Source organism: Salvelinus namaycush, chromosome 26, assembly GCF_016432855.1.
Source record: "Salvelinus namaycush isolate Seneca chromosome 26, SaNama_1.0, whole genome shotgun sequence".
Lineage (NCBI taxonomy): Eukaryota > Metazoa > Chordata > Actinopteri > Salmoniformes > Salmonidae > Salvelinus > Salvelinus namaycush.
This window is the reverse complement of record NC_052332.1, coordinates 19,682,640-19,699,720: the sequence shown is the minus strand read 5'-3', so window position 1 is coordinate 19,699,720 and position 17,081 is coordinate 19,682,640. Positions and strand designations below refer to the sequence as shown.

The following is a 17,081-nucleotide window of genomic DNA, read 5'->3' as shown; positions in this document are numbered from 1 at the left end:
GACAAAAAAGCCGTTCTAGCTACTGTAAATTGGACAGTGCAGTTAGATTAACAAGAATTTAAGCTTTCTGCCAATATCAGATATGTCTATGTCCTGGGAAATGTTCTTGTTACTTACAACCTCATGCTAATTGCATTAGCCTACGTTAGCTCAACCGTCCCACGGAAGGGACACCGATCCCAAAGAAGACAAAGACTAAGAGTTAACCCTTCCCCTACCTTCATGATCTGGTCCCCAGTGTGAAGACCCTCCTGTTCTGCAGGACTGTCCTCCTGAACGCCTGCGATGAAGATTCCCACATCGTTTCCTCCCGCCAGCCTCAGCCCCACGCTCTCCCCCTTCTGGAAACGCACCATCACCGTGTTGGGCCTGGACAACACACAATCCATTTAAGACAACAGGCAAGTTAATAACATTTGTACATTTCTATTCATAATCTACATTAGAGTACACAACTCTGTTGAGTTAGTGGTCTGTACCCTAGACCCATTCTCTGTAGATTTGTTTGTGGAACCAACACTTACCCGTATATCTCCTGATCCTCTATGCTTGGCGTCAGTGGTACCTTTGGGGCAGAGTGGACTTTTGGGGCAACAGTTACTACCGGTGCTGTAAAAACTAAATGGAAATCGTCATTGGTGAGCATTGGTACGATGCATGGGTAAGTTAACTGATGCACTGCTTATATAACAGATAAATGTGATAACGGGAAATAAAAATGTCCCATATTCAGTTATTCAAAGTCATTGTGCTTACCTGGGGGTGTTTCTGGGCGGGGCTCCACCCTCTCTGCTGGCAGAAGGGGAGTGTCCTCCACAACTCTATCCGGTTTTCGCGCCGGCTTGGCGAACGGTGTCGGCATAGCGCCCATTTTAGCCAGCCTGCTGGTAGGTTCCTCCCTGATCGTAAAACACACATAATCCCATGGTTCTCAAACAGTACTGCACAGCTACAGTAGGCTTTCATCTTCTCCAAAATGCCATAGTGATGGAGTACAGATACTCAATGTAAATATCATCTCAACTTGACAATATTATATGGTACAGTACATAAGAGTGATCCATACAGCAGGTGGGAGCAGAGGGTGACTGTTTACCTGGGTTTGTCTCTGAGCCTCTCATTGGAGGAGTGGGAGGACAGGTCTGAGTGGGGGGCCCGTCGGTCATCCTGTGGCGAGTAGGAGCGGTAAGACTCGATCTCGGAGATATCTGGAACACAAAATATTACCAACATCTAGTTCATCTTCAGACAGATCACCCAAGTCAGGCTTTATACACGTAACACTAACTCGACTTTTCCCATAAGAAATGTTACATTTGGTATTAGTGGAGTGGAGAGAAAACAGACAAACACAGCAAACCTCAGACAGATACATTTCTTGCAGATACCTGACACACAGACAAGCACCCCTGTTCTCAAAACAGAAGCTGCAGTTCCAATCTTAGATCGCACATTTATTTGCTACATTTCAGACCATAACATAATGAAATTCTGTCATATTCAATAAGTGGATTATCGGGGGGGATTATATTCCCCTGCCAAGCACTCACACACCACGTCCCTGAATGGACCAAAGTGGGTCAGAAGTCCCCGGGTGTGTGACAACGCCCCCCTCAAACGCTTTGGGTTAGCGCATCACCCCACCCTCCCATTTAATTACACAAGCCAATCATAACCTGCACTTTGATCACGTGACAAATATACCGAAATAGAGCCAGTAGCCATAGAGACAGCCAGGTGACACTGAAGAGAACACGTTCTCTTTTTCATGCATTATTTCTATAGAAATGTGAAATGTTATTGATGGAATAGACTAAATGTCATCAATAAGGTGTCTGTTTGGCTGACATGCATGGGTATACCGTTTCATATTCTCTCTATACCAATGACAGGTCGGGTGGAAGGTGAGTAAAGTTGAAACAAAACTTTATTATCCCTAAGGGGAAACGTTGTTGTTGTTGCCAGAATCAAACAAAAAGAAAACAGACAATTCAATAAAACCAGATATGGACAGGACAATACAACCGAAAACATACATGTTCATATCAGTAGACAATACAGTAGGTTAAAACACTCTCAATGAATAACTTCTACAAAGCACTGGGACCGTTCTGAATCTGTCCACATAAAAATGTAGTTTTCCTTAAAAAGGAAAGGAGCTGCTGCCACAGAGACTGAGAGTGGAGGGTCTCTCACCATCGAGCTCAGAGTCGCTGTCTGCCAGGGGAGGAATCCTGACCAGGACCTGTCTCCTGTCTCTCTGCACCACCAGCTGCAGCTTTCCTCGAGACTTCTCGATCAGCTTCCCTGCATCGCTCAGAGACAGGTTCTCGGTCACTGTACCATTGATCTGACACAGAGTGAGAAAGAGAGTCAAATCACATTCACAGTGTATCGTAGCAAACACGCATAATATCTGTAGCCCACTGTCCGAGACGGATCATTCTTAAGTAATATGGGAGGGGGGGATAAATCCCATTATAGTTTTTGGCCAAAATAACATGCAACTTTTAAAGAGGCAGCAGTGAAACACCGCTTCCCCCAGGGCAGAGATGAAACAGTGGTCTGTATGTGAGGCCCTTCCTACCTTTAGTATGATGTCTCCCTCCTGTAGGTTGCCATCCCTGCAGGCCAGACCTGTGCTGGTCATCTCCTTAATAAACAGCTGACTGCCCAGACGCAGACCATACTCTAACACACACACAAAACACATGGTGTAAACATAAAAACATGGTTTAACTGATAGTAAACATTTAGCACAGGCTGTCTTAGAGGAATGAGCATAGTAGAGATATATCACTGTAAATATGGAGTGTTAGTACAGTATGTATGTCAAATCAAATGTATGTATGTCAAATGTATGTATGTATGTATGTATGTATGTATGTATGTAGACCTTCATTGGGCCTGTTCTTCAGCAGCAGCACGTTGAGGGGTTTCTCCAGGGGCTCCTGCTCCCGAGGGGGGCGGGCCATGGGGACTGGCATGGCGGTGGGGGAGGGTGAGCGGTCCAGACGCTCCCTGCTCCCGCTCCTCTTCATCTGCTCTTTCCTGTGGTCGCGGTCACTGGGAACACGTTCACGGTTACGCTCAAAGCTGTGGTCGCGACCATGGCTGCGGGCGGGACTGTGATCGGCTCTGTACCGTCGGTCGGGGCTGTTAGTGCGGTCCAGAGTGCGTTCACTACGGAAACGCCTGTCGGGGCTGGGGTCGCGGTCAAGGGCCCGTTCGCTACGGTAATGCCGATCGGGGCTGTGGTCGCGGTCAAGAGTGAGGTCGCTTTTGTAGCGGCGGTCAGGGCTACGTTCACGGTCCAGAGTGCGACCCATGCTCCCGTCTCGTCTGTACTGCCTGTCTGGATGGAGGTCCCTCTCCATACTTCTGCCCCGGTCATCTCGACCGTAATCACGGTCAAAGCCCCGTCCCTGATAGCCAGCGTCTGTGTAACCACCCCTCTCCTGGCTGTGGTCGCGGTCTTGATGACTGCTGCGTCCACTGTACACACTGCGGCGGTCCTGGTCGTAGTCATCGTTGTAGTCGTTACTGAAGACGCGGTCATCAGGGGAAGGGGCGCGTTTCAGCAGGTTTACCGGAACCTTCCGGGGCCTCTTGACCGTCTGTCAAAAACAAAGACCACATCAGGCACTGACTGAACCATCAGGAATCATTGACAACTGTTATTTATTCAATTTGTATTTTTTTATTTATTTTTTTAAATCAGGGGAATCCATTGAGACCAGGGTCTCATTTTCAATGGTGCCTTGAGGACAACAAATTCAACATGATTCATGAACATCATGCAGCCCATATAGGTTTTGATTTAAAAGGTTTGTATCATTCTTAACTGTAAGGTGCCAAATAACTCTAAATCTAGCATATAGGACCTGTTTCAAATGATCACTTTTATGCTCAACATAGCCACTTCATATTCGCACTCTCATGCCGGAATGGGAAAATATCCTTTTTATTTTATTCAGCTAAGTTAAATAAAATTCTTCTTACGATAAAAATTATATATAAAATAATGGCACGGGACATAAGAATATATTGTCTGCTAATTGAACTAGCCTACGGCATGGCGCATAGCCTGACAACAGAGTAGGCTGACTCAAATTCTGTTCTTTTAAAATTGACTACATTTTATTAATGTTTCTTTAGACCTGCCCAAAATAAATAATGGATTTATTGTGTGTGTATATTAAAATAGATTTATTAACTTTTTTAAATGTAGATGCTCCCAATACCGAACCCCAGCGGTACAGCTTCTGTAATATCCAGGAAACGAGACTTAACACCATCAGAAATCAGACATTGTGTCCTGTCTGACAGTTAATTCGCAAACCACTTGCAAGACGCCTGATCCAGGCCTATTTCAGTCAACCTTTGAATGAGAATGTGACAGCCAACAGTGTCGAAGTCCTTGGAAAGGTCTATAAATAAGGCAGCACAATGATGATTTTTAGGACCTAAGCAATTTAGCAGATCTAGAACAAGTGTAGCAGCTGAACGGTGCTGTGTTCAGGTCTACCCTCAGATCCCAAACATCGGATTGGGAATCTTTTGCCACCACAATCAAACATTTTTTTATATATATACAGTGCATTTGGAAAGTATTCAGACCCCTTCCCTTTTTCCACATTTTGGTACGTTACAGCCTTATTCGAAAATGGATGAAATTATGTTTTTTCCCCCTCCATCAAATCGACACACAATACCCCATAATGACAAACCAAGCCATGAGGTCGACAGAATTGTCCGTAGAGCTCTGAGACAGTACTGTGTCAAGGCACAGATCTGGGAAAGGGTACCAAAACATTTCTGCAGCATTGAAGGTCCAAGAACAGTGGCCTCCATCATTCTTAAATTTAAGAAGTTTGGAACCACCAAGGCTCTTCCAAGAGCTGGATGCCAGGCCAAACTGAGCAACAGGGGGAGAAGGGCCGTGGTCAGGGAGGTGACCAAGAACCCAATGGTTACTGACAGAGCTCCAGAGTTCCTCTGTGGAGATGGGAGAAACTTCCAGAAGGACAACCATCTGTGGCCAGACAGATGCCATTCCTCAGTAAAAGTCACATGACAGCCCGCTTGCAGTTTGCCAAAAGGCACTGAAAGGACTCTCCGACCATGAGAAACAAGATTCTCTGATCTGATGAAACCAAGTTTGAACTCTTAGGCCTGAATGCCAAGTGTCACATCTGGAAGAAAGCTGGCACCATCCCTACGGTGAATCATGGTGGCAGGAGCATCATGCTGTGGGGATTTTTTACAGCGGCAGGGAGTGGGAGACTAGTCAGGATCGAAGCAAAGATGGAGCAAAGTACAGAGATCTTTGATGAAAACCTGCTCCAGAGCGCTCAGGACCTCAGACTGGGGTGAAGGTTCACCTTCCAACAGGACAGCAACCCTAAGCATACAGCCAAGACAACGCAGGAGTGGCTTCGAGACAAGTCTCTGAATGTTCTTGAGTGGCCCAGCCAGTTCCCGGACTTGAACCTGATCGGAAATCTCTGGACAGACCTGAAAATAGCTGTGCAGCGACACTCCCCATTCAACCTGACAGAGCTGGAAAGGATCTGCAGAGGAGAATGGAAGAAACTCCAAATACAGGTGTGCCAAGCTTGAAGTGTCATACCCAAGACTCGAGGCTGTGATCTCTGTCAAAGGTGCTTCAACGAAGTACTGAGTAAAGGGTCTGAATACTTATGTAAATGTAAAATTCTAGTTTTTAAATTGGTAAAAAAAATGGGAAATTTCTAAAAACCTGTTTTTGCTTTGTCATTATGGGGGTAGTGTTTAGATTGATGAGGGGGGAACAAATATTTCATCTATTTTTAGAATAAGGCTGTAACGTAACAAAATGTAGGAAAAGTCAAAAAGGTCTGAATACTTTCCGAAAGCACTATGTCAAACACTCACAATTTTGGCTACTTTTCCACACTTTCTGAGGGTCTGTACAGCGAAGGAGTGTGGCACGCTGTCCATGGGAATGGCGTTCACCTGCACCACCCGGTCATTCTCACTACAAAACAATTAACATATGAGGATATACAAACTGTACACACATTAGCTCCTCAAAATGACAGAACACTTGATTTCTCATAATGACGGATTGACAAGAAGTACGTACAATAGCAGGCCATCGGCGGGCCCTCCTTGAAGTACGTCAGATACCACTATGGACATCTCCCCGCTTTCCTCGTTGGGGTTGTCCCGCCCCCCGGACACTGCAATACCAAAACCCATCTTGGGGTCCTGCAGTGGAGAGGACATGTATTAGAGATGTGTTTGTATGGGTGTGCGAGTGCCTGTGTGACCTCGTCTGTTCAGGTTAGTGTGTGAGTAAATGTATCTGTCTGTCTAGGTTTGTGATGAAGTCTTTATGTAAGATAAGCCATACATCCTACCTAGTGTTAACGTGTGTGTGTGTCTCTCTCTCTCTCTCCTTGTTGTCTGTGTGATGTACCTGCCCCCGTGCTGACCAGATGAGATTAGAGCAGAGATTTAAACACCCCCATCTCCTCTCCCATCTGTACTAAAAACATTCCCTGTTCCGCTCGCGAGAGTTTGGCCGACAGCATCGGCATGTGAAGGTCGGTCGAAAATTCTCTATGCTATGCCAAACAGTACCTATCCTGTAACGGCTAAAGGAGCATCACATTAGCCCGTTACACTCTCTCTCTCTCTCTATCCTCGCTAGCAGATTGTATGACAGCTGGATGTGGAAGGGTCAGTAATGTGGTGGTAAAAAAAAAGCAGCTTTATAGCCAGAGCAGAGTGAGTGGAGGAGACAATGAGCACGAGCGCCACACGATTAACTGTCCTGGGCAGATGTGATTGCATGCATGGCATTATTCCAGTCTGTGTGCTGTAGATGGGTGAACATGTACTAGAGTGCGTCAGATGTTCTGAAACACATCTTAAAAAAGGACCCACGGTGTATTGCATTGTAATCTGGTGGTGTAGCTGCGCATGACAATTATAATTCAATTCTGTTTTTGTTATAAAAGTACACATTGAAATGTGATACAGTTGCAGTGAAGAGTGTTGTAGTGTGTTATGGTTGCAGTACTTAAATGGGTTGTATTGTGTAGTAATCCAGTGTGGTGCTGTATGTGTGTTGTTGTAAAGCTGGACTCACCCTCTGCAGCGTCACTGTGTACTGCTCCCACACGGTTTCCTCCATGACTGGGCTCTATGGGAGAAGGACACGTTCCACAATGAACAGGAGATAACCATGTGTCTCTCATTTCAACAGGACATACTGAGGTGCACACTATTAGCTCAATCATGAGGGACCATGCCAAACATCATGCTCAAAATCTCATATACCCAACAGAAAGGCCACATAAGATAACACTCTGCTATACCCAGCACAAACAAATTCCATGTTCCCAACCAATACCCTCTGAGCACATGGTACAGTACACACCAAGTAATCAGCAGAATCACACATGGACTACTGCTTCCGCACACCTTCAGCCTTACATGAACCATCCAATACAGTACACATACCAGCTGAAAACAGAAAACTTGACCAAAGTACCCACCCACAATTTAACCAACTACTACACCCACCATGAAACACCTGCTTATCGGTCTACCTTTCCACCCAGACCACCTGTCTAACTAGAGCCAAGCTGGAGTCACTCACGAGCCCCTGGAGGATACGGATGGCCTTGTAGGTGTGGATCCATTTCCTGTGCAGGTGTAGGACAGTCTTCATGGTTCCTTCTCTGCTCTATCTACCTCCACTGATTATTTGCTCTGGCTGCCTGAGCTGCTACGCCACGACCTCATCCATTTCCACAGCAGCAGTGGCAGCAGCCACACCCTGCATGTATCTGCCTGCCTAGCTTTGACGTAAGCTGTATTCTGCTGGCCTACATTCAGCGCAAATCCCACCGTCCACAGAGTGTAAACACACAATTGCAAACGCGGCGATGATTAAATACACATGCACACAAAATAACATGCATAGATTCACCAAGATAATCGCACACCGACATATACGAATGAGTATATGCAGATGTACGTGTGAATTTGGATTCAATCACTTTTTGACAGCATCCCTTTTGATTTAAACGGAACCTAAATTTCCCATTGTAGAAGTGGTCAGAAAGCGACTTTTTGGACCCGAATGCCAAAATATTCAAGAGATAAAAGGTGCTCAAAGTTGACCCATTTTGCATACCCCATCATACCATGTTTTCATCACTGAAAAAGATAAATGGTTGAAATTGATATCATTTAAAAGCTTACAAACAGGGTTGTCAAACTATTTTATCATGTATGTAAAACATTTGTGACAAACATTCATTTTTTATAATTAAAATGTAATTTCACAATGTTTCAACTTCATATTCATAATCTCAAGCACCACCCCAATATCAACATGTGAAAATGGCCCGTTTCTATGTAGTAAAAACAATATGCTTTCTCTAAGTGTTTCCAATGACATAATCAACCAATTCATAGACAATTAGTAGGCAATGCCTACTCACAATTGGTCAAAAATCCCACGATGAAAACCGACGAGGTCACTGGAAGCACTTATCTTCGTGTTTAATTATTTATTTTTTTAACTACTACTATGGGAATAAAATTGGCATTTAAACTTTCAAAATGATACCAAAAAGGATGGTTGGATGTCCACACATCAGAGAATGTTGACTTGAATGGGAATATCTGCTGTAAATTATACTGTCAATCCTCCATAGGAAATCTATTGAAATCATAGAAATATAGTTAATAGAATAGACATCAAGACCTATCATTTAAAAAGATTCTCTGGTACTTTTGTATACTTTAGAGTCAGTAGCTCTGAAAGTAGCACTCACCAGCCAAAAGTGGTCCCCAAAAATTGTGTACTACATTTACATTTAAGTCATTTAGCAGACGCTCTTATCCAGAGCGACTTACAAATTGGTGCATTCACCTTATGATATCCAGTGGAACAACCACTTTACAATAGTGCATCTAAATCTTTTAAGGGGGGGGGGGGGGTTAGAAGGATTACTTTATCCTATCCTAGGTATTCCTTAAAGAGGTGGGGTTTCAGGTGACTCCGGAAGGTGGTGATTGACTCCGCTGACCTGGCGTCGTGAGGGAGTTTGTTCCACCATTGGGGTGCCAGAGCAGCGAACAGTTTTGACTGGGCTGAGCGGGAACTGTACTTCCTCAGAGGTAGGGAGGCGAGCAGGCCAGAGGTGGATGAACGCAGTGCCCTTGTTTGGGTGTAGGGCCTGATCAGAGCCTGAAGGTACGGAGGTGCCGTTCCCCTCACAGCTCCGTAGGCAAGCACCATGGTCTTGTAGCGGATGCGAGCTTCAACTGGAAGCCAGTGGAGAGAGCGGAGGAGCGGGGTGACGTGAGAGAACTTGGGAAGGTTGAACACCAGACGGGCTGCGGCGTTCTGGATGAGTTGTAGGGGTTTAATGGCACAGGCAGGGAGCCCAGCCAACAGCGAGTTGCAGTAATCCAGACGGGAGATGACAAGTGCCTGGATTAGGACCTGCGCCGCTTCCTGTGTGAGGCAGGGTCGTACTCTGCGAATGTTGTAGAGCATGAACCTACAGGAACGGGTCACCGCCTTGATGTTGGTTGAGAACGACAGGGTGTTGTCCAGGATCACGCCAAGGTTCTTAGCACTCTGGGAGGAGGACACAATGGAGTACTACATCACATACAGTACCAGTCAAAAGTTTGGACACAGCTACTCATTCAAGGGCTTTTCTTAATTGTTTTACCATTTTCTACATTGTAGAATAATTGTGAAGACATCAAAACTATGAAATAGCACATACAGAATCACGTAGTAATCAAAGTAAAAACAAATTCAAATATTTTTTAGATCCTTCAAAGTAGCCACCCTTTGCCTTGATGACAGCTTTGCACACTCTTGGCATTCTCTCAACTAGCTTCACCTGGAATGATTTTCCAACAGTCTTGAAAGAGTTCCCACATATGCTGAGCACTTGTTGGCTGCTTTTCCTTCAGTCTGCGGTACAACTCATCCCAAGCCATCTCAATTGGGATGAGGTCGGGTGGTTGTGGAGGCCAGGTCATCTGATGCAGCACTTGGTCTTTTACCAAATATGGTAATCTTCTGTATACCACCCCTACGTTGTCACAATACAACTGATTGGCTCAAACGCATTAAGGAAATAAATTCCACAAATTAACAAGGCACACCAGTTAATTGATATGCATTCCAGGGGACTACCACATCAAGCTGGTTGAGAGAATGCCAAGAGTGTGCGAAGCTGTCATCAAGGCATAGGGTGGCTACTTTGAAGAATCTCAAATATAAAATCTATTTTGATTTGCTTAACACTTTTTTGGTTACTACATGATTCCATATGTTATTTCATAGTTGTAATGTCTTCACTATTATTCTACAATGTAGATAATAGTAAAAATAAAGAAAAACCCTTGAATGAGTAGGTGTCCAAACTTTTGCCTGGTACTGTATGTGCACCACCTCATTGCTTTCTCCCTCTGTTGTGTTGACAGAGACTTTGGGCCCGCTCTGCAACCTTATTGGATATCGCTGGGCAGGCCTCTTGCTAGCTGTCACTCAAATGCCAGGGGCTGAAGCTCATTGGCTATTACTCAAATTGCTAGGGGGCTGGCCCACGTGGGGAAGATTTTGGGAAAATTGCACAGCATAGCTTCAAGAGAACAGTTGCTTTCAAATTAGGTATTTCTTGGCTAATTGAGGTACAGTAATTATGCATATATGAACTACACATTGACACATCCAGCACAAAGCGGGAGAAAAAAAAAAAGCTTTCTTAGTCACCAAAGTATCGGAGCATGTTTTTAAGTTAACATTCGCTTGGTGGGTGGACCAGCAGTCATCTTTGTTTTTTGGTAGTAATTAAAAGTTGGTCTAAAATGGTCTACCAGCTAACTTGCAGTGGTTTGAAGAGATAGAAATATAATTCATAGACTGGACCTATGTTTGAAATGACACCCACCCTCTATTCAAGAGAATGTTGTGTCTCAACCGATGGCAGGCATAACACAAAACCTCAGATGATGTGAAATGGGGTCTAAGCTACAACATATGCGAATATGAAAAAAAAAAAATGATTTTCTGCGTTTAGATAAATTGACACATTATGAAAATGATTGTTTTGTACAACAAAAAAAATATATACAAGTTGTTTGACAACAATTGTTTGTAATCATTTAAATTATATGCGTGTTGGCATCCAGTTCCAAAAACTCACTTCTTCCATGGGCAAACATGTATGGAAGGTTTCAAATCAAAAGAGACGTCAAAAAGTGATTGAATTTAAATGGATATGCCCAATATGCACACACAAAAGCAAACGCTTTAACCACATGCTTTAAAAACCACATCCTTTATTCTTGTTCAGACAAAACAACAAATCTCATGCACACACACACAATAGAATAAGACAACACAAACAACCATACATATTTGCTACAAAGCCTTACACAATACACATGCCAGGCATGTCTATAACTCCAGCACTGCAATTCTATACAGTTCTCATTATGGTGTGGTTTTATCTACAGGACATGTCTTCTTGTAGCAGTATGCCCTCTACTTCCAGAACAGCTAGCTACACTACACGGGGTGCCCAAATGCACTCTATCAAAGACACTAACAGATTTCAAGGGGTAACATTTACCTACAGTACTGGATTAAAATCACTAGTAGAGTTATTTCTAACTTGTCAGAAATGTCCAGATCAACTAACCCATGTCAGCTAACATGTTATTGTAATGTTTGACGCACTCAAATATCACAAAAACACATGGCAAATTGTGTAGAATTGCAAATGTTCTATCTCCCAACAACAAGGGGGGGGGGGTGAACAGTTTGTGTCATGAACAGTGCTTGTGCCCATAGAAATAGACGTGGGGGGATGTTACCCAATGCTGGAAAAAGGGTCAGAGTTAAAACATTTTTAAAGACTCTAAAACAACTCAGTATGTTGACAGTATCAGGATGTACCAATGTAAGTGTCTCGATATTTTTATCTCAACAAATACGTAGACCTATAAACGCAGTCCATTACCACAACCAAATATTTTTAATAAAAACACCCAACTAATGTTCAAACCAATAAAATACAACACGCATTCATTATCGTTTGGAATTCTGTCCATTTTATTTTGACAAAATGGATCCTTCCAGATTACTTTAATAGATTTTTCGCCCCTGGGTGTCCCAAGACTAACAGAGGGAAGTCAGTCAGTTCCAAATTGGAAAGTATGATTGTTAGTTGTAGAGTTTCAGTGTTGTAAAAAGGACAGGTATTTCAATCTAACAATGCAAACTGAATAAAAATATTAATATGTGGGTATGTCGTTCCAATATCATATTCAGAGCTGTCAAGTTATGTAGCCATCAAGCGTAGCTCCATGTCATTGCATCAAAGTAAAGTAGATAACAGTGCTACTAGTAGCCTCAAGACCAAACAGCATTTCCGGTTGCACATGCATTTAGTACAATAATCTGTTGTGATGGGTGGCCTGAATCTTTTCCTCAGTTCTCTTTAAACTGCTTCTATGGAAGACTCCTAATATTCCTGGTTAAATATGCATTGGGTGAGGTGCGTGGGCCAGCAACTTCCAAATAGTGCTAAGGGACATAGGCCTTGGATACATTGTGAATGGGGAACATGAATAACCGAAGGACGATCCAAGGTAATAGATATCCAGCAAAGATTTTCAAACTGACTTTTAAACCATATCCTACTGCCAAAACCACTCTTGATGTCCTGTTTACAGAGTAGATCACAAAATGGCACTGTATAAATCATATGTCCAACCACACACACCCACGGTATTAGGGCAGATTAGGATGGGTAAAGAATACATGTACAAAGTTTGCAGAAATGATGACGTACCTTCAGAATAGCAGAGTAGCTGGGTGAAGAGAGTCGACAGAGACACAGGTACTGGGCTTCTTTGGTCGAGTAGAACCTATCCCAGGAGCAGCTAGATCGGTACAGGTCAGTGTTGGACTGGTCAGTACTGGATGTGTCCCTGTGGGGAGAGACAAAAGGGCTTTCGATAATCATTACTTAACATTAAGATCAGAGTTCAACTTTGTATAAGGAGTTTTAATTGTCAACCTATGTAAAATGTAACTCGGAAGAAAAAAGTAGAAACTAATTAAGACAAATATTTGTTCTTGTAATGGTGGAATCAATTAGCATACCATGTACTGTTAATTGGTATGTCTGTGCATGTGTAAGAGTTGCTTCCATCCCTCTCCTTGCCCCAACCTTGGCTCAACCCAGGAACCCTCTGAAAACAACAACTACCTCCCACGAAGCATCGGTACCGATCGCTGCACAAAAGCCGTGGCCTTTGCAGAGCAAGGGAAACAACTACTTCAAGGTCTCAGAGCGTGACGTCACAAAATTAAACGCTACTAGCGCGCAATGCTAACTAGCGCACAACACTAACTAGCGCGCAACGCTAACTAGCTAGCCATTTCACACCTGTTACACATGTACTATAAATACCTTATTTTATTGATTAACATCTGTATTATTGAATGTCATGTGATATGGATGTGTGGCGATAAAGCATTCGTCTAATGCTATTTATTCTGCCTGTCGAATACAAAAATAGTTTAAAAAAAATAGACAACATTTAATTTTTGGGGGGATTGCATTGGTAAGAGGACAGAGGGGGGAGGGGACAACAAGGAGAGCCAGTGTAGCTGTAATCTGTTTGCATTTTAGCCAAACATATGCTCTGCTATTTGGCCTTGTGTCAGAACAGGAATAAATACACTGAACAAAAATATAATAACGAAACATGTAAAGTGTAGGTCCCATGTTTCATGAGCTGAATTTTAAAAATCCCACAAAACCCATATGCACAAAAATAAGAATTTCTGCACAAACTGTCAGAAACCGTCTCAGGGAAGCTCATCTGCGTGCTCGTCGTCCTCACCAGGGTCTTGACTGACTGACTGCAGTTCGACGTTGTAACCAGCTTCAGTGTACAAATGCTCACCTTCGATGGGCACTGGCACGCTGGAGAAGTGTGCTCTTCAAGGATTAATCATGGTTTCAACTGTACCGGGCAGATGGCTGACAGCGTGTATGACATAGTGTTGGCGAAGGGGTTTGCTGATGTCAACGTTGTAAACAGAGTGGCGATGTGGTTATGCGAACACAATTGCATTTTATATGATAACAATTTGAATACAGTGACAAGATCGTGGAGGTCCATTGTCGTGCCATTCATCCGCCGCCATCACCTCATGTTTCAGCATGATAATGCACGGCCCCATGTCACAAGGATCTGTACACAATTCCTGGAAGCTGAAAATGTCCCACTTCTTCCATAGCCTGCATAGTCACCAGACATGTCACCCAATGAGCATGTTTGGGATGTTCTGGATCGACGTATACGACAGCGTGATTCAGTTTCCCGAATATCCAGTAACTTCACACAGCCATTGAAGAGTGGACAACATTCCACAATCAACAGCCTGATCAACTCTCTATGCGAAGGAAATGTGTCACGCTGCATGATGCAAATGGTGGTCACACCACATACTGACAGGGGTTCTGATCCATGCCCCTACCTTTCAAAAAAAGGCATCTGTGACCAACAGATGCATATCTGTATTCCCAGTCATGTGAAATACATAGATTAGGGCCTAATGAATTTATTACAATTTACTGATATGAACTGTAATTCAGTAAAATCTTTGCAATTGTTGCATGTTGCGTTCATATTTTTGTTTTGACCAAATGCTCAGCTCGTGTCGTTTGCCTTTTCCTTTCCAACTATCTCCCCAATACCCTGACCCTAGCAGATGTGCAGGGAAACTACAGGCAAGCTTCTATCAGCATATATTTAGTTTTATTTCAATTTTATTTGACTAGGCAAGTCCGTTAAGAACACATTTTTATTTACAATGATGGCCTACACCAGCCAAACCCTAACCCGGATGACGCTGGGCCAAATGTGCACCGCCCTATGTGACTCCCAATCACGGCCGGTTGTGATACAGCCTGGAATGAGACTGCACGATTAGGAAATCTCCAAACTAAGAATACTGCAATCTATGTATCTTGGGAGAATGACGAAGACCAATATTGTGCATAGTGAATTACTGATCTACAACAACCTCAAAAGTGGGCGAGGGATCACACACACAAAACCTCAGTGGGTGAGGGATCACACACACAAAACCTCAGTGGGCGAGGGATCACACACACAAAACCTCAGTGGGTGAGGGATCACACACACAAAACCTCAGTGGGCGAGGGATCACACACACAAAACCTCAGTGGGCGAGGGATCACACACACAAAACCTCAGTGGGCGAGGGATCACACACACAAAACCTCAGTGGGCGAGGGATCACACACACAAAACCTCAGTGGGCGAGGGATCACACACACAAAACCTCAGTGGGCGAGGGATCACACACACAAAACCTCAGTGGGCGAGGGATCACACACACAAAACCTCAGTGGGCGAGGGATCACACACACAAAACCTCAGTGGGTGAGGGATCACACACACAAAACCTCAGTGGGTGAGGGATCACACACACAACCTCAGTGGGCGAGGGATCACACACACAAAACCTCAGTGGGCGAGGGATCACACACACAAAACCTCAGTGGGCGAGGGATCACACACACAAAACCTCAGTGGGCGAGGGATCACACACACAAAACCTCAGTGGGCGAGGGATCACACACACAAAACCTCAGTGGGTGAGGGGTCATATAGCACTTTGTGATGTGCTGATGTAAAAAGGGCTTTATAAATACATTTGATTGAATGATAAATATCTACACACACAAACTAAAGAACGGTTCCATAACAGATCCAGTGAGTGGCTGGACTGGGTCAGCTAAGGAGAGCCATGCGACTCACAGGATCTCTGCTACATTCATCTGCTGTGCATCTATAGTCACACTCAAAGCTCTATGACCTGAGCTGGAACTAATGACAACACACATGCTCATGCTGTAGCATGTAGGCTAGTACCATCTGGCTGAAACATCTATACATTCTGGCACACGCACACAATTTATTATTTGTAGTGCAAATGATTCAACTACGTTAGAGGTGCAGTAAATGCTTGTACTTGAATCCACCAGAGTTAAGCTACATACTATAGACATTAGACCCACATTCATTTCACACAAACACGCTCATACGCCACACCTCTGCTTCACTCACCCTGGGGGCCTCCATAGTTTCCTCCCTAGTTCCTCCCTAGGGCCTCCATAGTTTCCTCCCAGGTGGTAGTTACATTACTCTTTTGTTGAGGGGAACGATCCCCATGGCTGCCTGCATGATGGTAATGAATTTCTTAAACTTCATCTTTGAGCCCTCAGCTGTTTCTTCATTTACACCCCATGCTACTCACAACGGTTCCACTAACATATCTCACTTCCCTCCGCAATATTCTAAACCCCTGACTACCAACCCTCTTTCCCACCACTGTGCTCACTGCCATCACACATACACACTACACTGAACCCTGCCCACTAGCTACTACATTTGCGATAACGAGCCCTGTGTCCCCTACCATCAGCTCTGACAGATGTATTTTCCCCCTCAGAGAAACAAAATGGACAATTACAGCCACATTACAGGCGATGGGCAGGCCCAGAGGGGATGACAGCAAGTCACTCTTATACAATTCTGGAGATCTCTAAACATTACACTAATGAAAACGCTGCTGCCGTGATAATTCTGGTACTAAGCCCTGATAGATCATGTATGCACCCCGCCCCATTTTCTCATAATCCCCACGGAGGCTTAGTCCTCTGGCCATTAACACCCAGAGCCCCCCATCGTCATCATCCTCAAACACACACACACCATTCCATCCTCACACCATAAGAATAACAAATAATTAAAGCGCAGCAGTGAAATAACAATAGCGAGATTATATACAAGGGGGGTACCGGTACAGGGTCAATGTGCAGGGGCACTGGTGTCGAGGTAATATGTACATGTAAGTAGAGTTATTAAAGTGACTATGCATAGATAATACCAGAGAGTAGCAGCAGCATAGAAGAGGGTGGGGGGATGAAAATAGTATGGGT

At 44.0% G+C, this 17,081-nt stretch overlaps 1 protein-coding gene across 1 annotated transcript in view; it reads right to left on the bottom strand.

Annotated features, from left to right (window-relative positions):
- Positions 1–17,081, bottom strand: part of LOC120021726 (tight junction protein ZO-2-like) — a 40,443-nt gene that overhangs the window by 8,394 nt on the left and 14,968 nt on the right. Inside the window, exons 2-12 of the mRNA XM_038965569.1 lie at positions 12,888–13,026; positions 7,139–7,192; positions 6,128–6,252; positions 5,917–6,019; positions 2,897–3,617; positions 2,588–2,691; positions 2,197–2,350; positions 1,097–1,208; positions 757–899; positions 525–618; positions 219–369 (exon numbers count right to left, since the gene is read on the bottom strand). Of these exons, the coding sequence (XP_038821497.1) occupies positions 219–369; positions 525–618; positions 757–899; positions 1,097–1,208; positions 2,197–2,350; positions 2,588–2,691; positions 2,897–3,617; positions 5,917–6,019; positions 6,128–6,252; positions 7,139–7,183 (1,752 nt within the window). The 5' untranslated portion in view covers positions 7,184–7,192; positions 12,888–13,026. The remainder of the gene's footprint in view (positions 1–218; positions 370–524; positions 619–756; positions 900–1,096; positions 1,209–2,196; positions 2,351–2,587; positions 2,692–2,896; positions 3,618–5,916; positions 6,020–6,127; positions 6,253–7,138; positions 7,193–12,887; positions 13,027–17,081) is intronic.